Below are 23936 nucleotides of genomic sequence, written 5' to 3' on the forward strand. Positions count from 1 at the left end.
CACATGTTACATGTGTTAATATGTCTGGGAGTCAATGATGGAGGAAGTTCATATTGTGCAGCCATAAGAGAGGCCAGCCTGAAAACGTAATGCAGGAAGGCAAAGCTGAAAGAATTGATGAGAAACTCTGATAAAGGCTCACCTACTAGCAAGACTGTTTTGTATTTCCCCTCATAGTTTAAACCAGTTTGGGTTGCAGTATTTACAATCAGAAAACATACAAGGTTATAGAAGACATAGACTGTTCTCACGTGTTTGCTTATTAGACATTGATATCACACGCGTACTTTTTGATAAATATTTACTCTTGGTAAAGCAGCCCATTCCCCAGGCTTGTTGAATGATCTGCTTTGATAGCTATTTTTAAATTCGACACAAAAGAATTTATAAAACCGAAGGTTTAGCTAAATGCAGGAAATATTTCTAATACGTCTAGTAAGGACAGAAATGTTTATGTGAGCAGATTGATTATACACAAAGTTTTAAAACGAATTTAGTATCCAGTAACTGAAAATATTCTTTTTTTAGACCAATAAGAAAAAGTCAGTTTTGTGCCTTAGCAGCAGCAGCAGCTTAACACTGAATATAGATTAAGTAAGTTATAATACACAAACATCAAAGGACAGGGGTAGAATACAAACCTGAGAACTTGAAAAGATGTGCTGTTTTTATCAAGAAAGCAATGTCTACTCCCTTCAGAAGATTGAGTTTAGGGAAGATTTAAAATTACGCCTTTATACAATAGTAAGTTTAAATGTACTTGTGAATTTATTTTTTTCAAAACAATGACATTAGCAAAAATTTTACATAGCCTGGATTGAATTCACACACTCAAATGAGGCTTTATCAATAATAATATGGATGAATACATTGCTAGACTATGTCAATGGAGCTAATCCCCCGCCGTGAGTTACAGAAGATTGATACCATTTTTATTTGATTCTTTCCGGAAATTAAATGCTCTACTAAAATTGTTTACTCCAAATTTTACATTTAGTGAAACAAGAATATCTGCAATAGCTCAGTTAACATCAATAATAAGCTTCAAAAAAGGATTCTGAAAATGGCAGGCAAAATATTTTTTTATTGTAGGCAATTACTTAAACTGCATATTTGGCTTTATGCATAATAAGTCATGTGGGAAAAACATCCACATTGCAGATAGATTTCCAGTATCTAGTTTTCTTTTTTTTTTGTTTTTTTGTTTTTCTGAGCAATGACATTAATGGGATTTTGCCAGGTTATAAAAATGAGGGTTTTCTTGGGAGCTACTTGTAGTTTCCAAGCTGAACGGCAGCACGCACATAGACACATCGGAAGGTGGATGGCTGGATCTCCCAGTACTGGACTGGGTTGCTGAAAAGGCTCACTCCTGAATAAGAAGCCTTTTTGGTGTTGTATCCGGGTGGGCAGAAGTCGTTAGAGCCGATTGCAGAGATATTGTTGTTGTGAAGGTAGACAACCTGCAACCCCAAATAATGGCACATGGTTATTTTTCTCTAAATATATGGAGACCGTACAGGTGAACACTTAATTCTTTTTTAGCATGCTCATCCTTCAGTTTAAATATCTTAATACTTATCAAACCAAATGTTTGGTTTCTCTCTCCCTTTTTAATCTTGTTTTTCCCTTCCTTAGTCTTCCTTATCTCAGTATATGGCATTTCAGTCTTTCCAGATGAGTCAGGCTAAAAACATTGCCATTATCTTTGACTCTCCCTGTCTTATACTCTCTGCCTTACCATCAACAAATCCTGCTAGTGTAACCTTAAAAAAAAACAAAAACGTGTAATCCAGTTCTTCTCCCCATATCTACTCCTACAACCTTATCCAAAGCCACTATTATCTCCTTCTAAATTATTGAAGCTGCTCTGATCTTCCTGTTTCCTCATTTGCCTTCTTGAAGTCTGTTCTTTCTTTCTCTTTTCTACCTTCCTACTTTCCTTCCTTCCAACAATTCTTTTAAAAAGTAAGCAAGTTATATCATCCTGACTCAGTACCCCAGCAGCTTCCCGTCTCATGCAGAGTAAAATCTAAAGTTCTCACAATGGCTGGCCATCCTTCTACTCTGAGCTCACCTCCCTTCACTGTTTAGTCCAACCTCCCTGACCTACTCGCTTCTCTTCAACTAGAGCACTGTCCCTCCTCAGGTTGACACACACCACATCCTTCTTTTGCCATAAACTCCAAGGTGTCTGCCAGGCTTACTGACTCATGTAATTCATTTATCCTTACCAAAGAAGTCTTTCTTGACTATCCCATTCTGCTGTTTGCTGTTCCAATTATATTTATTTTTATTCATAGCAATGATCACTATATTTGCTTTTTCTCTGTTTTGCTCCTCTAAAATAAAAGCTCTATGAGGCAGGAAACCTGTTCTGCTTTGTTTGTGACTATATCTCTGGTGTCTGCTAGAACAGAGTGGATGTTCAATAAATATGTGTTGAATGAATAAATGAATGATTTCATGGTTATTTCATAAATTGTATCCACATGGAATATTATGTTTTCAGGGCAAAGACAAAATTATAGACTATTTAAAGAATTAGCCTAAAATAAGGAAGTAATATAGTAAAGTATGAGAGGGTATAGAGTATTAGAATCAGAATTAAAAATCACAAACTCTACGAAATACTTGAATGTCACTGTATTTGGAATAAGCAGACCTAGAAATTTTTAACAAAGATGTATTCTAAGTTATAAGTACTATTCAATGAATATAATATGATAGTTCATTAGAAGTTTTTTTCTGAAATATATTTTATGGTTATGTTTAAGACAATGGCAATTTGTTCATAGATTTTTTTTTAAGCAAAACTAAATATCAGACTTAAAAAGAAGTTTGAAAATGAGTTTTTACTCCCATTATTTATATGTGAATTCTGAAGATCAGAAGTGATTGATCATAAAACCAAGGCAAAAATATAATGGTAAAGTAATAATTTCTAAAGCAAGCTATAAAATCTATGAGGTCCTTCCTTAAAATAACTGACTTGAAATATTGTTCCACCCACCAGAATATTTGTATTCATATGCTGATTAAGAGTCTTGATTAAGAAAAAGGTTTATGAAGAGAACCATAGATGTTTTACAAAAACAGAAACAAGGGATATTAATATCAAAACAATATCTGTAAGGTGTGTGTGTGTGTGTGTATGTGATTCTCAAACTTTGAAAATTTCTTGTTGTCATTTGACAGTCTCCATTGTTTAACAATCATTAAAAAGAAAGGAGAGGTGCTTGGTGAGAGTCTATGGCTAATAGTTAAAATAAGAGAAGGAAATATCAAGACATAAAGCAAGTCTTAGTCTGTGTAAAAAGGAAATTAAATTTCCAAGTCGTTATATGAGGTCAATATTTTCTTACAGCCAGACAAAAATCATCACAATAAAGAAAGCTATAGTCATAATATCACATATGAATATAGACAAAAAATTAACAAAATATTAGGAAATTATATATCACAACATATTTAAAAAAGGACTGTTCACCATGGTCAAAACCAAACATGATTTTTCTCAAGGATGTAAAATTTATTTAACTGGAAATCAATTAAGTTAATATAGCATATTAAAGGAATAAAAGCAAAAATCACATGATCTCAACAGAAAGAGAAAATATTGGGAAAAAACACACATTTATGACAAAAATTTTCAGTAAATTAAAAATCAAAGGAAACATTTTTAACTTGATAAAGAACATGTACAAAAGACCTATAGTTAACATCATGCCTAATGACAAAAGGTTGATTGCCCTTGTAAAATAGGGATCAAACAAAGATATCTAATTTCTTTTTTTTTTTTAATTGGAGGTCACACATACCCCAGTGTTCAAAGATGTCTAATTCCATCACTTCTACCAACATTGTACCATAGATTCCAGCCAATGCAATGAAGCAAGAAAAGAAATTTTAAAAATTCAGATAAGAAAGAATAACTAAAATTCTCTTTATTTACAAATTACAAGATCCTGAATGTAGAATATCCAAAGGAATGTATTAAAAGTACTACAATTAAAAATAATTTTAGCACAGGACCCTAGAACTAGGACAGAAGGTAGATGTACAAAAATCTATTGAATTTCTATAAACTAACAAAAAAACTCAAAAATAAAGTTAAAGGAAACCATCCGTAACAGCACCAAAAATAACACAAAATTTAGAAATGAACTTAATAAATTGTAAAACTTGCATACTAAAAATGCCAAAATATTGCTGTGAGAAAATAAAGACAAAATAGAGATATTCCATGTTTGTGCATTTGAAGACTTGAAGTTATTACAAGGACAATTCTTTCCTGAATGATCTATAGATTCAACACAATTCCTATTGAAGCCCTGGCAATCTATTTGAGAAGAAATGAACAAGCCGGCCCTAAAATTTGAATGGAATGCAAAGAAACAAGAACAGCCAAAATTTTGAAAACTAAGAACAAGGTTAGAGGAACTTCATTTCTAATTTCTAAACATAATCAGAAGTTAGTTATCAAAAGGTATAGTACTAGCAAAATAAAATGTGGTATATCCATATAATGATGCACAAGTCATCAATAAAAATGAATGAATTACTGACACATGCTGTGATGTGGATGACCTAAAATTACTCTGATAAGTGAAAGAAGCCAAAAGCCACACCTTGTATGATTACATTTAGAAAAGAAATGTATAGAGAAGACAGAAAACAGATTAATGATTCCCTGTGCCTGGGGACGAGATTGAGAACAACTAGAAATAAATATATAAGAGGCCTATTTTGGAGGTAATGAAAATATTCTAAAACTAGATTGTGGTGATAGTTGGATAATTACATAATTTTACTAAAAATATTTGGACTATATGGATATAGAAAAAAAAAAAGTAGAGTGGGTGAAACCTCTAAGAGCCTCTAGAAATGCAGGTAATATGAGTACATGGATGCCAACTGGAAATGGGAAACTAAGAGTAAGGTCCTTCTGAATGTGGGGCCCTGTGTAAATGTCCATGAAATTTGCTGATATTCAACAAAGATTTCAAAACGGCATGTTTGATGGTATTTTCTCTGTGACCACAGTAAGACACACTATATGTTGAGCTTTTCGTATATACAATCTTTTAAAAATACACAATTTAAATAACACGTTTGTTTAATTTCCTCAAGATCACAATGGAAATCTTATATTGTTATATATGAAATCACTATGACTACTTAAAGTAATAGGCATGACTTACATTTATAGGTTTATGAACTGTAAAGCTCTATTAGCATAGTGAACCACTGAACCATATCTTCTTATCTTTAAGAATACATGATAACTGATAATTTATATGAAGTTGACTCGGTCACACTGCTAGGTAAACATTGTCTTTTGACCTACAAGATGTTTGTTGAAACTCAAAGTTAAAACTACTGTTTTATTTCATATCTATAGATTACAGATGATATCTAACCACTATAGATTTGTTACACTGATCTGTATCTTGAAACTACCCTGTTTCATAAAAAATAAATGACATTCTGGAAGCAAGTATTATAGTAAGTTCAAGGTAGTAGTCCTAATTTTTAAAAAATTAATACTAATTTAAACCTATATATCTCACAGAACCAGAATGAAAATTCATATAGAAACATCAAAAATATTTCTCTGCAAAAACATTTCTAAGCAGAACTTCCTGCCTCCAGGCATCCCAGTAGGGATGCTTTGCTCCCTAGATATTCCTCACAATAGGTAGTGGCTTTATGTTACCTGGATGTACTTATGATCGGCCAGCCCACCGGGCACTTTGACAAGCTTGTTGTTGTTCAAATGAAGTTCCCTCAAATGAGGAGTGTTGGCCAAAGAGCCATTGTCAACCGCAGAGATGCTGTTGAAACCCAGTCCCAACCTGCAACAGAAAACAGAAATGAATGGATCCACTGCACATGGATGCCTTCTTACAATAGGAAAGGCATTTTTTTGTTTTGTTTTTGTACTTACTGTTACCTCTGCCTAATGTGATTTTTCCCAAACTATTTGAGCTTGGATAGAGCCCATTTGTTCTTAAGGTTTCATCTCAGATACAGTCTGCTTCTAGTGAATGCTCCTATAGCACCCTGTTGTCACCCTCTTGTAACACTCAAGGGGCTGTGCACTTGTGTGTCTTGCTTTGAGAAAAGTGACTGTCTTGTATATCTGGTACTAACCCAGAGCTTGATGTAATGAAGAGTTGATTGTATAATGAATGCAGTTAACTCAACTGAGGCAAAATGAAAGTGTCCCTATTACTATCTTGGTCACTTTGTAAATCAAGCAATTGTATTTTTATTGTATAAATTTATTTGTTGTAAATAAAAAGTGAAAGTTTGTAATGTCAATAAATCTACCTGCCAGAAAGCTTAACAGAAAATGTGTTTAAAACAGTCTATCAATGACAATCTGTTACTGTCAGATTATGCCTGGTGTCAATATTCCTGGCTTCTGACACTGACCTCTGAGCTATGACCCTTAGAGCCCTGATCTCTGACCCTGATCTTGCCCCTTCTTCCACTTCTCATACAATGCCACTCAAGGTTCTGGGTTGTATTTTTTTAATTAAATGTTTAACAAGTGAGAGTCTGCAGCTTTGATGTTCCCTCACAGTGCGTGCTAGGTCACTTCAGTCATATTCGACTCTCTGTGACCCTATAGACTGGAGCCCGCCAGGCTTTTCTGTCTATGGGACTCTCCAGGCGAAAATACTGGAGTGGGTTGTCATGCCCTTCTCCAGGGGATCTTCAAGACCCAGGGTTTGAATCTGTGGCTCCTGCATTGCAGGCAGATTCTTTACCACTGAGCCACCACGGAAGCCCTCCCTCACAGTAAATCAGATTCAAAACTCAGAAGAAGCTGACTTGAAGACAGAACCATTGTACCCAACATTCTCAGAATTAGTATCTGGCAGAACCAGGGTGCTGTCAGTCGAAAAGGGCAGAGAGTGATGAGGCAATAAAGTAGTGGAAGAGAACCAGAAAGCTCAAAGGGAGAGAAAGCAGAAGAATATCTTGAAATCCTGCAAATTTAGTGAAAAAGACTTGGCCCTTTTTGAAGAATGATTCCTGCTTGCCTTCAGTGAGTTGAGATTTTTGAGCCCTTTTGGGATTTAGATGTTGGCGTAGGGCTTCCCTGGTGGCTAAGCTGGTAAAGAATCTGCCTGCAATGCAGGAGACCTGGGGTTCTATCCCTGGGTTGGGAAGATCCCCTGGAGAAGGGAACTGCTATCCATTCCACTATTCTGGCCTGGAGAATACCATGGACTGTATAGTCCATGGGATCCACAAAGAGTCGGACACAACTGAGCGACTTTCACTTTAGGTAACCAAAGTCTTCCAATTTTCATCGTGACTTGGTATTTGAAATAACTGAGATTAAAGTGTGCTGATTTTAGGCTATTGATAACACAGGTGGCTTGCCTTACTTGTTGATTATCAGCCTGGCACCTTGTCTCATAATATTTTGTCTTTCCCTCAGTCTTAAACTTTCATCTGTTTCTCGTCTTTCCTTTTCTATTTCAGAACCTTGACTCCTAGTTCTTATAGCACTCCAAGTCCCATATCCAATTTGGACTAATACATGTCTTAGAATATAATATTCCTAACAATTTAATTGAAGGAAACTACATTTTCAATGATCAATTTATAGTCGCTCATCAAATGTTTTTTAGAACCTATTATGTTAAAGACTTTTGTTCTAGGCTTGTGAGAGCAGAGGAGACATGACTCAAAAACCATGATTCTTTCCATCAAAGAAAATTCCACCTGTTAGGAGAGAATATGGTATATATGCTTAATAAGAAAAAGGAAGTTTGCCTGAAAAATCACTTTATATTCTTGCAGAGGGACATACAGGATTTTCTCTTTACTTGTTCCTAATAACTAATTGGAATATTTGCCCTGCAACAATGTTCTGAGATGAGTGGCTGCTTTTTTCTCCTTTTCACAGTTTTGATTTTTAGCACCAATGTACCTCTCATGTTCCAGAATCAGGGAGGAGCAAACAACATAAGGATTTGATGCTTTATGAGACAGATTTTTCTGAACTGGATTCCAATGAGAAATGTATTTAATCAATTTAAGAATTAAGAAAGTTTGCTTGGCCAGTGAGGCAATTTTCTCTTATTTAATGACTGGAATTCAAAATCTTTTTAAACAAAAATCTTCATTTCTACTGACCTTCTCAAAGTTTATTAGCTCTTTATGCTTCTGTTTGATAAAAAGTATGTGATGTTAATTTTAAAGTGTGGAATCTTAAAGTCTCTATACCACTTTCAGCACAAAATAAACTTACTTTTCTAAAATGGCACAATATTATGAATGATTTACCACATTTAGAATTTTATACTATTGCCAATCCCTACTACTTATACTCCTCCTAATACTACTGATAATAATCCAATAATAATAGCTGTCCTAAGGCTTCCCTGGTAGCTCAGATGGTAAAGCGTCTGCCTACAATGCGGGAAACCGGGGTTCAATCCCTGGAGAGGGGTCGCGAAGATCCCCTGGAGAAGGAAATGGCAACCCACTCCAGTATTCTTGCCTGGAAAATCCCATGGACTGAGGAGCCTGGTAGGCTACAGCCCATGGGGTCGCAAAGAGTCAGACATGACTGAGCAACTTCACTTTCTTTCAAAGACACTTCTACACAGTGAGAAATGCAATTTATCTTCCTATATTCCTCTCTAGCTAGAGAGGCTTAGTCAACATACAAAGGTAGGTGACACTATTTTGAATATTATTTTCTCCATTCGAGACTAATTAAAATTGCTTTAGATAACGGGTTTCTTATCATTTGAGGCACCAGGGTTATATATTGCAGCTACAGTCACATGCATATATCACCTTCATCCCTCACGCTCCCCTGGGTCACCGGGGGATACGCACAGAAACAGGGGAAAACTGCACTATATATGCATCTGCTTTTATGTATTTCTCAAAGATAAATGATATGCTTTGTATTTATTTATCCATGATGAAATTTATGTGCAAAAAAAGGAGTGAGCCAATTTGGCATGACACTATGCTTCTCAGCAAGGACATCAGCAGTACATGTGAATCAGGAGCAGACTGTTCGTGAAGACAGCTGAAAGGGTCTGCCAACACTCTCTTTTTACTGCTTCGCCAGATTACAAATATAAAAAAAAATTGAAATTAGGTTAGAAAGCAGAGTGGGCATTAATGATCATCTATAAGGAAAAAAAGTTTAGAAGGGTCATAAAAAAAATTTTGAGAGTATATGTAAAGTCCAGATAGACATTTTAAACTCTTCAGAGAACAGGAGTTAGACAATCACATGATATGTATTCTAATACATGCTGTAAGATGCCCAATATTTTCATGTCCTGGTAGCTTTCATTTTAATACATTTTCAAATTCTGAATACTATGTTATAATTACTTAGACTTCTGTTTGATACAATCAAGTTAGAACATATTGCATGAGAATATGGATGTAATCAAATACTTGGTACATATGATATATCTTAATCTAAAAACAGTATGGTATTCATAAAATATAAGGCAGATATTAGTGGACTTATGATAAGTACTCTATTTCGTGAGTTTTTTTTTATTTTAAATAATTCAGCAAAAGTTTGTGGTTATTAGTAACAAAAACAAAAATTGTGGTACAGGCAAAAATCAATCATCATGTTTCTAATTCTGAGCGTACAGGCACTAATATACCGATCCATTTCACTGATAGAATATTATGAAATAACATTATTACTTAGCCAAATTATTCAGTCCTTTCAGGCTAGCTGCATCAACTTTGGTGATTTTGTTGCCATCGAGATGTAATTCAGTAAGGGAAGGAGGAAGACCTGAAATATGGAAATACAGGAAGTTAAATTAGCAGAGAAATATAATTAGAGAATGTATGAAGACTTAATGCAGACACATGTCATCAATTTTCCAAATGACACTCAGTTTCAAAGGATTTGCTTTGCATCTTATTCATCAGTTTTGCTTTTCATCTTTTTCCTTCATCCCTTTTACAATAATACATGTTTTCGGAAGTAGTACAAGCCATTTCTACTTTTCTCCTAAACTGCTTTTAACAAACTGTGTTTGCTATGTAGTAGATCATCATGAAGTAGATTTTTGTCCTAGACATTGTCAGTACAGTTGTAGAAGTGAAGACTTCTCTTCTTTGAATCTCATTAGTTTCTCACACCTTTGTTAATGGGCTCACACTGCCATTGACAAAGGATAATGACTCTAAAATGAAGCTTTTGGCATTTGAAGTATAAATTAGTAATTATGGATAAGTTCAACCTATAAACAACCTTAATCATGTATTTCCTTACTGAGATTCATTAATAACTAACACTTATATACTGTGCTGGCTTTAGTTTTAATCAATTTTTCCATAAAAACATCAAATGTTTCTGTAACATGATGTGTAGAAAGAGCTTACTTGATCCTTTTAAATTAAGACTGTTTCTTTATACAAGAGGAATACCGAGTCCTATAATCAAGTGATCTGTCATAGGTAGGGCACCTGGGGAAATCCAGCGTATCAGCTAGACCTCTGGATAGTACCTTGTGAATGGCTATGACCTCTGAAAATGTAGTAATGTTAAGTATAAAAGTTTAAATAGTATATTTTCATTTCCTCTTGCCATCTGAGGATCTATTATGTTTTTTTACAGTTTTTTAAAAACTACATATTGTTCCATTTACAAGAACAGCAACAACTACAAAGAAAATAGCAAATTGGTTACATGGAGAACTAACATCTGCTTAGCAGATAGGGTTGGTTCTTTGTCTATAATGAATAAAATTGGAAAATCACAGGTTATGTTCGGCTTGAAATTTTCATTACATCCCACTGAACTCAGTCAAAACATTCCATTTAATGTAAAAGTTTATTCCATATTTTATTTGAAAATGACTATTAATTTCTCAACAGTAGTATGTTTTATGTGGGAGATACCAAAGAAAGGAACTTCTGCTTTACTGTCTGTTATGTGCTGAACACTGAGAATAGCATTTTCCTAACCTAGCTCATGTAAGTTTTTTCAATATATTAATTTATTTTTCATTAATTCTGTTTCACTGATGAAGAAACAGAGATTCACAGTTACCCATTTTGTAGCTTATCTAGCTACTAAGTGGGGACTGTGGTATGCTCCCAGATGGCCAAAGAGAATAACATGCTCTTCACTGAAGAAAATGAAATAACAATGGCATGATTTTTGCAAATAAATGTCAGGAAATCAAAGTCAATAAGGACTAAGGGATTTCAATCACTTTAGTCTCAGAATATATAAATGTGGATTTTTAAAATACTCTCATAAATAAAGCAAGTGAGTACAGAGCAAGGCAGTGAATGTACATCCTTTCTTCCCTGCCACTATGAAAAGGTGTTTTTAAAAATGTAGTGTCTCTGGAACAACAATCATCATCACATCCCTCATTCTTACCTCATTTCTAAGTGTCTTCCCTTTGGGACATCAGTTTCCCAAAAGGAAAGTTATGGTAAGTTTCACTGTGAAAGAGAAGTTTGCAATAGGAGGGTCAGATCAGATCAGATCAGTCGCTCAGTCGTGTCCGACTCTTTGTGACCCCATGAATCGCAGCACGCCAGGCCTCCCTGTCCATCACCAACTCCCGGAGTTCACTGAGACTCACATCCATCGAGTCAGTGATGCCATCCAGCCATCTCATCAGAGATCCAAATTTATAGAAAACATCATTAGCCTCTGCCACAGTAGCATTTAGCCAAAGATTCTACACCTGTTACTGCTTTTTCTTTTCCTTTTCCATTTTTAAGATAAAATATATTGAGAGCTTACTTTGGGCCAGATACTGTGTATGTACAAGTCTTATTTATATCTATTAACCCTCACAAATATCCTACAAGAGAGGCGTCACTAATACCACCATTTTATAGGTAGCAAAACTGAGGTTTTAGAAGTGTGGAATAATAAGCCTGAAGTCACAGGATAACTAAAAGACTGAGCCAGTCCTCTCACCCAGGAAGGTCTGACTTCACAGTGTGAACATAAATCTATACTCCACTCCACTGCCTTTTGATGTCACTCAGTGAACGGAGATAACATGTGCTAATTAAGACTCCTGGAAAGAGGCTACGTTCAGGTGTAAGGGTACCAGTCTAGGAAAGCTAGACTCTTACATGACACAGGTATAGATATGCACAGGAAGAAGGACTTAAGATGACAGCAGAATGAAACGGTCAAACACATGAGTTACGGCATCAGCCCAGCACAAGCCAGCCGTGCCACTGGCTAGCTTGGAGGCTTTGGTCACAATTTACTTTATGTCTTTCAGATTTATTTTCCTCAATTATAAGACAGGTGTGATAATACTACTTAAAAGGGTCATTTTGAGATTCATATAACAGAAGCCAAGAAAAGCATTTTGCATAATATAACAGAATTCATGAAAAGCATTTGGCATAAGTGCTTAATAAAACTGAGTTATTATGATTTTAATACTATTAAGAGTTTAATAAATAAAAGCAAGTAGAAAAGATGAGAAAAGAGCCCTCGCATAGTAATAAACAGATATAAGAAATCAAGGAAAACTGATCACTAACTGATGAAATGTGTTATTGAGCTATATTTAGGAGATGTAATTAGAAGGACAGCAAAATCAAAGAATGTGCTTTAATGCAAGTCATCTGGTAGCATGAAGTAATAAAAAATACCTGGACTTTAAATTCAAGCTACTTTACTTTACCTCCTACAGCTCTAAGGCTTTAGAGAATATATATATATATATATATATATATATATATATATATATATAAAATAAAATGTACTATTTTAAATGTATAGAAAAGGCAGAGGAACCAGAGATCAAATTGCCAACATCCGCTGGATCATCAAAAAAGCAAGAGAGTTCCAGAAAAACATCTATTTCTGCTTTATTGACTATGCCCACGCCTTTGACTGTGTGGATCACAATAAACTGTGGAAAATTCTGAAAGAGATGGAAATACCAGACCGCCTGACCTGCCTCTTAAGAAATCTGTATGCAGGTCAGGAAGCAACAGTTAGAACTGGACATAGAACAACAGACTGGTTCCAAGTAGGGGAAGGAGTACGTCAAGGCTGTATATTGTCACCCTGCTTATTTAACTTCTATGCAGAGTTCATCATGAGAAACGCTGGACTGGAAGAAGCACAAGCTGGAATCAAGATTGCCGGGAGAAATATCAATAACCTCAGATATGCAGATGACACCACCCTTATGGCAGAAAGTGAAGAGGAACTAAAAAGCCTCTTGATGAAAGTGAAAGTGGAGAGTGAAAAAGCTGGCTTAAAGCTCAACATTCAGAAAACAAAGATCATGGCATCCAGTCCCATCACTTCATGGGAAATAGATGGGGAAACAGTGGAAACATTGTCAGACTTTAATTTTTTGGGCTCCAAAATCACTGCAGATGGTGATTGCAGCCATGAAATTAAAAGACGCTTACTCTTTGGAAGGAAAGTTATGACCAACCTAGATAGCATATTGAAAATCAGAGACATTACTTTGCCAACAAAGGTCCGTCTAGTCAAGGCTATGGTTTTTCCTGTGGTCATGTATGGATGTGAGAGTTGGACTGTGAAGAAGGCTGAGCGCCGAAGAATTGATGCTTTGAACTGTGGTGTTGGAGAAGACTCTTGAGAGTCCCTTGGACTGCAAGGAGATCCACCCAGTCCATTCTGAAGGAGATCAGCCCTGCGATTTTTTTGGAGGGAATGATGCTAAAGCTGAAACTCCAGTACTTTGGCCACCTCACGCAAAGAGTTAACTCATTGGAAAGACTCTGACGCTGGGAGGGATTAGGGGCAGGAGGAGAAGGGGACGACAGAGGATGAAATGGCTGGATGGCATCACTGACTCGATGGACATGAGTCTGAGTGAACTCCAGGAGTTGGTGATGGACAGGGAGGCCTGGCGTGCTGCAATTCATGGGGTCACAAAGAGTCAGACACGACTGAGTGACTGAACTGAACTGGACTGAAATGTAAATTAAAATATATTTACAAATATAAAATCCGTACACTGGTGATGTAAAAATTACCTATTACCGTGTAACAAGTCAGAGACTCAAAATGAAAGTACTTTGTGAACTATAAATCAATCTCCCTTCATCTATCTATCAGTCTATCATCTGTCTATTGATCTATCATCTATCTATCTATCATCTATGCCAGTAGTTGCTATCAATGGGTATCAAAAACACTTTGTCGCAAAAATACAATAGAGAGGGCAAGGGGTAGTAAGAACCATCCTATGGACTAAGTACTCTCTAGACCTGAAATTTCAGTAGAAGCACAATAAAGGATAATTGTTTTCTGTGGGCAAGTACCTATATTTTGTATCAATTCAAGAACAAGACATCTAAACTGAGGAAAGGCCAGATTGAGGAGAAAATTTGAGAATACGGAGGAGGCTTTGTGTGACTGAAATAAATACCTGGGACCAGAAAACTGTGAAAATTAGAGAAACTTATTTTTGCTGATTTGTTGGCTTAAAAGCCTCTCCTGACTAAACCTTAGAATGGTGAGCTTATCCCTGTGACTGTGATGATGGCTGTTTACTTGCCTGGCTCTGCTCTAGGCAATAAGCTTCTTGAAGGCAGGCCTATATCCTATTCACTGCCCTTTCTCCATGCTTATACTTTGCCTGAGCTACATGAGTGTTTAAAAAACTTTTAATGAGTAATAGAAGGTAACAGTAACCCACTACTTATTTACCGGCCAGATATTTTTCTATTTATTTAATTTTAAAACAATCCAGTGAAGTGGATACTAATATTATTACCACTTTACAGATTTTACAAATGTGTCATAGATGTTAAATAACTTGTCCAAGATCATACAGCCAATTAGTGACAGTCTGAACTCAAGCAGACTCCAAAATCCACACTCTTTACAACATATAACCCCCACTCTTAGAGTGTGACCACTGTGGATCCTGTTATTCAGATGGTAGTGACTAGAATGTCCTCAAATGCAATGGAATTCACTAAGGGATTAGAGACTCAGTAAAAATTGGCTCAATTTCAGATGTTCTTCCATGGTATCATTTTTTAAAACAAAGTACTACAAAAGCAGTCTATTTTTTAAATAACCATAATTTTTTCTTTATGATATCACAATTCTATAATATAAAATCATTGTCTGTTAATTTGCATCTTATATTAGATGTAAGTATCTTTATAGCTGAAAGAGTCTAGCCATCTCTACAGTCAGCCTGGATGGCCCAGTGGCCAGCTAGTTTCACTGAAATACTTCAACGGATAGAGAATTTACTAGAAATAATGTTGGCCACTTGAGTCACCATTCAAATTTTCAAAGACTTTTTTTTTAGTGTCAAGGCCTTTGGATTTAGATATTCAAATTGCTTTGAAGACCCGTGGCTGATTCAAGTCAACGTGTGCCAAAAACCACTACAATATTGTAAAGTAATTAGCTTCCAATTAAAATAAATAAATTAATTTTTAAAAGAATATCAAATGAACAAAATATATATTAAAAAAAAGAATTTTCATCACCTTGAGGGATGGTAGTTATATTTGTGTCAGCAATGCGGATGTAGGAGAGCTTCTTCATTCCCTGAAAGGCTCCATTTTCAATGCCTGAGCTCTTCAGCGGGTTGGTGCCAAGTTCTACAAATGCAATAAGTGCAAAACTTTTAGAGGACAACCTGAGGAAACTGCAAGCCAGAGTAGTGTCTGCTCAACAAGAAAAAATTTGGATCAATAACAACTTGAATGAAAATACAGAAGAGAAATTAAAAAGCTTGTGTCTCATAGGGATGGCAAAATGTGGTAAAAGTTTCCCTTATTAAAACAACCAAAAACAGTAACAACAACAAAAGTGATTTAGGAAAAAGTAATAATATGAAAAACAATAACAACAAAATTATTTAAGGTCCATAAACCTGTTTGTCAACAAATCAACAAAAGTGAGTGTTTATAAATCACACTTGTTATGGGGCAATTACTAAGATATATTAAAATACTGTTAAATAATATGAATCTAGCATTTGGTAAGCCAATTATAATATGACATATTTTACCACATACAGAGAAAAACATTACAACACATTATTTAAAGCAAATGATTTATAGATGTTCAGACTAGAATTAATTCCCACAATGTAAAGGTATTCTCCAAATATCTCTAATTAAGCACAGCTTAATTCTATCCTGCATCTTGGGTGCAGTAGGTAGTGTAGCATCAGCCCTAGAGACTTCTTCCTACATTTTCAGATGCTCAAGTCCAAGAATTAAAATTTTGTAAGGCACAGATTCAATACCCATTTCTCCTGGTCCAGCTACTGTTATCTCTACATGCTTTAAGAGCTGTAAATTCTAGCTAATTTACCTTCCTGTAGCTAAAGCTTACTTGTAATCTCTTAAGGTGAACCTTGAATCCTGGTTTTAGAGCTATAAGAATATATGTACCTACGACGATCATCTGGTTCAATCCATTGAACACAGACTTTCGCACTTTGGTGATCTCGTTCTCATGGACACGCAGCTCCTGAAGAGTTTTGGGCATTTTCTCTGGCAATTCCTTCAGTTGATTCTTGGAAAGATAAAGTCGTTCCAATTTCACCAAAGGAGCAAATGCCCCAGGGCTGATTTTGCTAATTTTGTTGTTGATGAGAATCAGTGTCTGTAGATAGTGAACAGAAGCAACATCTTAATTCCAGAACCTTCCACACATAAAATATGTATGTCCAGCAAGTGTGTAATTTCATTCCATTTATGGGACTAGCAGAGAAATCTGCAAAATTAGAAGAAATTGGAAAGAAGTTAAACTGATCTGATTACTTGAAAAGCACATGAGAACCTGAACTTCAGGAGAGAAGGGGAGAGAAATTTGATAAAAAGCAGATTATACATAGAGAGATATAGCTATTTAATTTTTAAACAATAAATGCTCCAAAATATTGAAATTACTAGAGTGACCTGGAAAGAATCTAGTGCCAACGACATCCATTCTCCAGTCAGCTTTTCAACCTCTAAGTCCGTCTTCATTGGCTGTTGTCATGGAACCCACTACAAAATGGTGGCAGTAATTTATACCATCACCAACACTGCCGGAGAGCAACATTATCTCGCAGCCTCGCAGAATTTGATATAGTCATTTTCCAAAAGTTTGCAAATCAACACATTATGTTGTAGCTTATTGCTTTACTTTGCACTTTCTTGTCTCTTAAGAGGTTAAAGAAATTTCCTTTTATTTTGTTACCATTAGCTTTATTTTTTGGAGGAAAAGGATTGCTTGGTCACAAAACTTCTCATTTTTCTTAATGTTTAATGTATTTTAATAAATGATTTATGGATACATTATATTTTTCTTCTGTTTCTGCTCATTTTGCACATAATGCTTTTATGTAGTCAAATATGTTAATTTTTTGTAATTTTAAAATGTGTGTTTCTAAGTTCTCTTAATATAAGAAATTATTGGTAATCCATTATTGTTATACTATAGATACTGCTACACCTACTTTTGGACTACCTCAATTATCTTCCAATGATCTGTGTGTATACAGAACCACACTGCATTATATCAACTTGTTGGCATATCATAAAGAATTTAGGATAATTTTATCAAGATCTAAGAAACTTCTATTTTCAATTGTGATTTGTTTTTAGGCAGATGTGAAAATGCAAAGGGGCAAGAAAGGAACAAGAGGAATAGAACAGTGGGAACTTTCCATCTCAAAAATATGACTATTTTTAGAAGGTAATAGCTAGTTTAATAACCCATGGACATTCTCATGTAGTTCACATTATTTGATTAATTAAACCTTATTACAAATAATAAGTTAATAACCTTTTTAACTAATCCTCACTGGTGAATTGTTTGATTAAAATAAAATCCTAGGTAATTTCAGTAACTATTATAGAAAGTTAAAAAAAAAACATGAAGGTTAAAGTCTTAGGAAATTGATATTAATAAGCAAAATGTCCAGAAAAATCAGTAAAAGCCAGAGCTAGAGGAGAGAAGAGAGGACTTGCATCATTTAAAAACAGTCAAAATGGTGGATGCTTAATTGTAAACGCAGGACGTCCTTAATTGCCATCCATGGAAGGAAATTCTGAAAGGCTGATATAATGCATTTAATTATTAAATGCATTAAACCTGGTCTGAAAAATCTGTGTTATTTTATGTTGAATAAAATATTCAACCTATTATGAAACCTATTATGAAGAGTCAACCTGCTGATGTATTACCTGCCATTTTGGGTAATAAAATATTATTTCTTTTACTAGATAATAACTAGACAATGTCTCTACTGGTGAGTATGCTATAGTAATAACTGCTGCTATATTTTGGAGGTGGTGTGACATTTGTCCCCAGTTTTTTCTTCAGTAAAGCAGAAATAATAATAATACCTACAGGGGCTTGTTGTGAGGACTAAAAGTATCAATCATGTATATAGACTGCTTTCTTGCAAAGCAACTTTCAAATAGCATTGTTTGTAGAAAAGGTCTAGTCCAGCAAAAAGAATCTCCACTGAAAAATAAATAAACTACAAATTTTGATCATCATGACATAAAGTGAAGTGTTAGTTGCTCAGTTGTGTCTGACTCTTTGTGACCCCATGGACTATAGCCCTCTGGGCTCTTCTGTCCATGGGATTCTTCAGGCAAGACTGGAGTGGGCTGCCATTCCAGGGAAGCTTCCCGACCCAGGAATTGAACCCAGGTTTCTTGCATTGTAGGTAGATTCTTTTCCAAGACCTGTATAAATTAGAGTTTCATATAAAACAGATACATGTGTGAAAAAAGTTACTCATGTATATATAGTACTGCTGAGAATGGCTAACATTAGTTCTATACACAGGGATAGGTATTTAAGAAAGCATAGTTTATAAAATTTTATGGCAAATGTTGATATGGAAAGAAGTGGACTAATTACATTGACTAATGACAAGGCCCAGATAAACCAGAGAAAGAGTCAAAGGTAAACCACATATATTGTTCAGGAGATCAGCTGATGAAAAGAAGAAAGACAAGCAGAAATGGACTATCATTATTTAGATAACGGGCTGAGAGAACCTGAATTAGGAGGGACACTGTAGCTTGAGCATCATAAAATGCCCTGAGTGCCATTTAACCTAAAACTGAAGCACAGGCTCAAAAAATCAGAACTACCTACTTCTTTGTAACTAAAGAAAAAGTGATATAGCCTGGTAGTAGGGGAGAGATGATGAAAAAGTGACTGGCAATAGAAATAGGGTGGAAGGAGGAGTAAAAGCATTTTCACCACCTTCGTCAAAGAAAGTAGTCAAAAGGTCCATACTTCCAGTTTTAAGACCAGTAAGTACTGGGAATGTAATGTACAAAAAAAAAAAAAAATGACGACTATAGTGAACACTGCTGTATGGCATGCCTGAACATTGCTAAGAGACTAAATCCTAAAAGTTCTCATCACAAAGAAAACATTTGTTCTTCTTTTTTTAATATCTGTATGAGATGATAGATATTAATTAAACATGCTATGGTAATCACTTCATAATACATGGATGCCAAGTTATTCTGCTGTACTCCTTGAAGTTGTATGAAAGTGAAAGTGTTAGTCGCTCAGTTGACTCTCGGCGACCCTGTGGACTGCAGCCCACCAGGTTCCTCTGTCCACAGATTTCTCAGGCAAGAATAGTGAAATGGGTTGCTATTTCCTTCTCCAGGGGATCCTCCCAACCCAGGGATCGAACCAAGGTGTCCTCCATTGCAGGCAGATTCTTTACTGGCTGAGTCACCAGGGTATCCCCGGTGAAGATATATAGTGCTGTATATTAATTATAGTTCAATAAAATTGAAAGAAAAAATGTTGAAACCCAACTTAATAGTATGTTCAACTTTCCCCAAAGCCACTAATGTAGGGCTCATACTGTACCAGGGGTTGTTTTAAGGAATTTTATTGTTATTATCGTATTTACAGGCAGTTATAAACGCACAGACTTGAGCCAGACTGCTCCTGAGCTTAGATCTCAAGCTCTGGCTATCATTTGCTGTGTGACAATGAGCAAGTAGCATAACCTCACTGTGTCTGTGTGCCCTCATCTGTATTAAGGTGTTATCTAGAGTGTCTACTTCATTAGAATAACTGTAAGAATTAAATAAGTCAATGAATAAACGAATATAAGATGTTAGAAACAGTGCTTAGTATGTGTGTGAAAGTCGCTCAATTGTGTCTGACTCTTTGCGGACCCCATGGACTATACGGTCCATAGAGTTCTTCAGGCCAGAATACTGGAGTGGGTAGCCACAGGACCCCCTTCTCCAGGGGATCTTCCCAACCCAGGGATTGAACTCAGGACTCCCGCATTGCGGGTGGATTCTTTACCAGCTTAGCCACCAGAGAAGCCCCATAGTAATGACTAAACAAGTGCTTTGCTTTTTGCAAATTAAAGCACTATAGAGTTTAAAGACTCTTTCAATCAATTAAAAAAAAACACATATTAAATCCAAAAAAATAACAAATATTTGCTATTATTCAATCCTTGACAATGTTTGTTCATTTTAAATTAAAACAAAAGTTTTTTACTAGATTTATTTCCCAGGTGACCCAATGGTAAAGAATCCACCTGCCAGCACAGAAGACACAGGAGACATGGGTTCAATCACTGGGTTGGGAAGATTCCCTGAAGGAGGAAATGGCAACCCATTCTATTATTCTTGCCTGGAGAATCCCATGGACAGAGGAGCCTGGTGGGCTTCAGCCCATGGGATTGCAAAGAGTCAGACACAACTGAGCAAGAATGCAACTAAACTTTAATTCAAAGGAAATACATAGAATGTTGGATTATAATGTTTAACTTTCCATTATTTTATAGAATAATTATTTATTTTTATGCTATTTATAAGAATACAACTACTCTCAAGCAGTACGTACCGCTCAAAGGGAGGCGCAGTGTAAACTGAAAAAATTCAAAATCGGACACGACTGAGCAACTGAACTGACTGAGGGAAAAAAGCAACATTTTTCTCTTAAATCCTTTCCATTGTAATCCTTGGTAAATTTTTATTTCTCTCCCTTCTCATTCAAGGGTGGCTTTCTTTGCTAAAATTACGATGTTTATTTGCATAATAACAAGGATAGAAATGATCATGAATGAAAGAGTAAGAGAAAAATAGCTTTTTAACATCCTCTAAATGTTTAGAAGCTCTAATAAACTCTCTCTCTTCTTCCAGTATATACTTTAAATTAGAAAGAAAGGGATTGCCAAGATGATAAGTTGCCTAAAAACATACTTAGGAGGGGATCAGGCAAAGAAAGGACACATTATTACAAACATCAGATTTAGTGAGAAAGTCACAGAAGCTAGGTATCTCTTGTTTAAGGTATGAGGAGTTTAAACAAACTTTTGAGATAATATTTAAACAAACAGGAAGTTGAAATCAAGAGGCTTTTCCTTTCTTACAAAGTAGCTTGAGGGTAATTTATGCAAATAAAATGAAGCATTTTATAGTTTTGTTTATTGAAGCTAATATATTCATTTTTTTTTATTATTGCCTCTTTTAACTTATTCAATAGTTAGTTTAAATAATCACTAACAAACTTTGTTGGCATCTCCATCAGCTCACTCCCAGTGAAATCATAACATGAAAAACGGAGGAAGGTGAGTAGGGTCCCATGTCCTCTGTCCTGGCAGTGGAGAAGGATCCCACTGATCCAGGGTTCATCTCCAGCTCAGGCCTTAGCTTCCACTATTTTGGAGCCTGCATCTTTCACTTTAGCCATCTTCTATTCTTGTTTCTCGCTCATTTTCTTCTGCCTTTCCTTCCTCTTGCACAGAAAACTCTCTTCTCCTTTCAAAATTCTGCTAATCCTCTATGACCCTTTTGTCTCTTATTATCTCAAAAGACTATCTGGGTAACCTGATGTAGGAACATGTCTCTTTTTTTCTCATCATTAGTGCCCATAATATTAACTACTTATATCATAATGTGCTTACATTACTTCAGTAATTTGATGATGTCATTTTGTTATGTGCTATTATTTTTATTAACTGTTTCATGAGCAATCTTAAAATGTCAAGGAAAAATTCTTTGCTTCCTTTTTAAAATCTGGTAAATTTTCTCAGAGAAGGCAATGGCAACCCACTCCAGTACTCTTGCATGGAAAATCCCATGGATGGAGGAGCCTGGTAGGCTGCAGTCCATAGGGTCGCTAGGAGTTGGACACAACTGAGCGACTTCACTTTCCCTTTTCACTTTCCTGCATTGGAGAAGGAAATGGCAACCCACTCCAGTGTTCTTGCCTGGAGAATCCCAGGGACAGGGGAGCCTGGTGGGCTGCAGTCTATGGGGTCGCACAGAGATGGACATGACTGAAGCGACTTAGCAGCAGCAAATTTTCTCCTACTGGGTAAATGTTTATTGCTTTTCTTATCTTGGCTGTCTGAAGGTTGATAAGTAGATACTGTCTTGATTATAATATCCCTTTTCTGCTGGAATCCTGACTGGTAGACTGTGTTACCTTATAATAGATTAGAGGGAAGTGAAAAATCAGAATATACAGACAGATACAGATAAGGATTCAGCATGTGCATGCTCAATCGCTCAGTTGTGTTCCACTCTTCCTGACCCCATGGACAGAGTCAGCCCGCCAGGCTTCTTCGTCCATGGGATTCTCCAGGCAAGAATACTGGAGTGGGTTGCCATGCCCTCCTCCAGAGGATTTTCCCAACCTAGGGATCAAACCCATGTCTCTTGAGCCTCCTAAAGAAAACAGAACAATGAAATAAACTAAGATCAGTCCATTTTGTTCCACTGTTGAAATACGTTCTGGAAAGATATTGGAAAGAGAAAGATTGTTATCGATGAAATGTGAGAAGATTAAGATATAATGTGTCTTTTAGACAGCGGATACTAAAGCTATATAGGAGTTGTTGCTGGTGGTTAGTAGCTCAGTCATGTTTGACTCTTTTGTGACCCGATGAAATGTAGCTCGCCAGGCTCCTCTGTCCATGGGATTTCCCAGGCAAGAATACTGGAGTGGGTTGTCATTTCCTTCTCCAGGGGATCTTCCTGGCCCAGGGATCAAACCCAAGTCTCCTGCATTGGCAGGCAGATTCTTTACCATCTGAGCCACCTGGGAAGCCTATATAGGGGTATATGTGAGAAAATTGGCTCTGATTTTTAGGGGTTAATATCCTGCTTTACTCCATCACTCCCTAAAAAGAGAATTTAATAAACACTTATGTGCTTGTGTATTACCATAGAGCACTCTTGACTTTACCTACATTTTGTTTTCAAAAATACTTTGAGTCAGATCTTGTTATAGCTCAAGAAAATAGCAATTCTTACATGAAGGTTCTTCAGGTTCTTAAAGTCTCCATCTTTGATCTCAGTTATTTTGTTGTTTTGCAGGTCCAGCAGCGCAGTATCAGGAGGAAGGTCTTTTGGCACTTTTTCCAGACCTAGAAGGAGAGAAAAAGCAACATGCAGTCATTAAAAAAGGGACACATGACCACAGAGTCACAAAGAATGTGTTTACAAAGACATTAGTATTTCAGTGATAGTTTTCCACTATCATATTTGTCTTCTTCTAGGAATTATATTCTAAAGGAGATCAGTCCTGGGTGTTGGAAGGAATGATGCTAAAGCTGAAACTCCAGTATTTTGGCCACCTCATGTGAAGAGTTGACTCATTGGAAAAGACTCTGATGCTGGGAGGGATTGTGGGCAGGAGGAGGAGGGGACGACAGAGGATGAGATGGCTGGATGGCATCACCGACTCAATGGACCTGAGTCTGAGTGAACTCTGGGAGTTGGTGAGGGACAGGGAGGCCTGGCGTGCTGCGATTCATGGGGTCGCGAAGAGTCGGACACGACTGAGCGACTGAGCTAAACCGAACTGAGGAATTATACCAACTGTTGTTTAAAATATCTGCTTTACCTTTTCTAACAAAGTCAAAGGGTTTATTTAAAAAAAATCATAAACAGAGCAAACTATTTAC

General features: G+C 36.1%; 1 protein-coding gene across 2 annotated transcripts in view; it reads right to left on the minus strand.

The window, feature by feature from the left end:
* Positions 1-745: 745 nt before the first annotated feature.
* DCN (decorin) overlaps positions 746-23936 on the minus strand; it is a 38788-nt gene continuing 15597 nt past the window's right edge. For both annotated transcript variants that reach the window (XM_019960343.2, XM_019960344.2), the window contains exons 3-8: positions 23284-23396; positions 16420-16633; positions 15505-15618; positions 9715-9808; positions 5720-5858; positions 746-1463 (exon numbers count right to left, since the gene is read on the minus strand). In XM_019960343.2, coding sequence (XP_019815902.2) covers positions 1269-1463; positions 5720-5858; positions 9715-9808; positions 15505-15618; positions 16420-16633; positions 23284-23396 — 869 coding nt within the window. In that variant the 3' untranslated portion in view covers positions 746-1268. The remainder of the gene's footprint in view (positions 1464-5719; positions 5859-9714; positions 9809-15504; positions 15619-16419; positions 16634-23283; positions 23397-23936) is intronic.

This window comes from Bos indicus, chromosome 5 (assembly GCF_029378745.1).
Source record: "Bos indicus isolate NIAB-ARS_2022 breed Sahiwal x Tharparkar chromosome 5, NIAB-ARS_B.indTharparkar_mat_pri_1.0, whole genome shotgun sequence".
Taxonomy (NCBI): Eukaryota; Metazoa; Chordata; class Mammalia; order Artiodactyla; family Bovidae; genus Bos; species Bos indicus.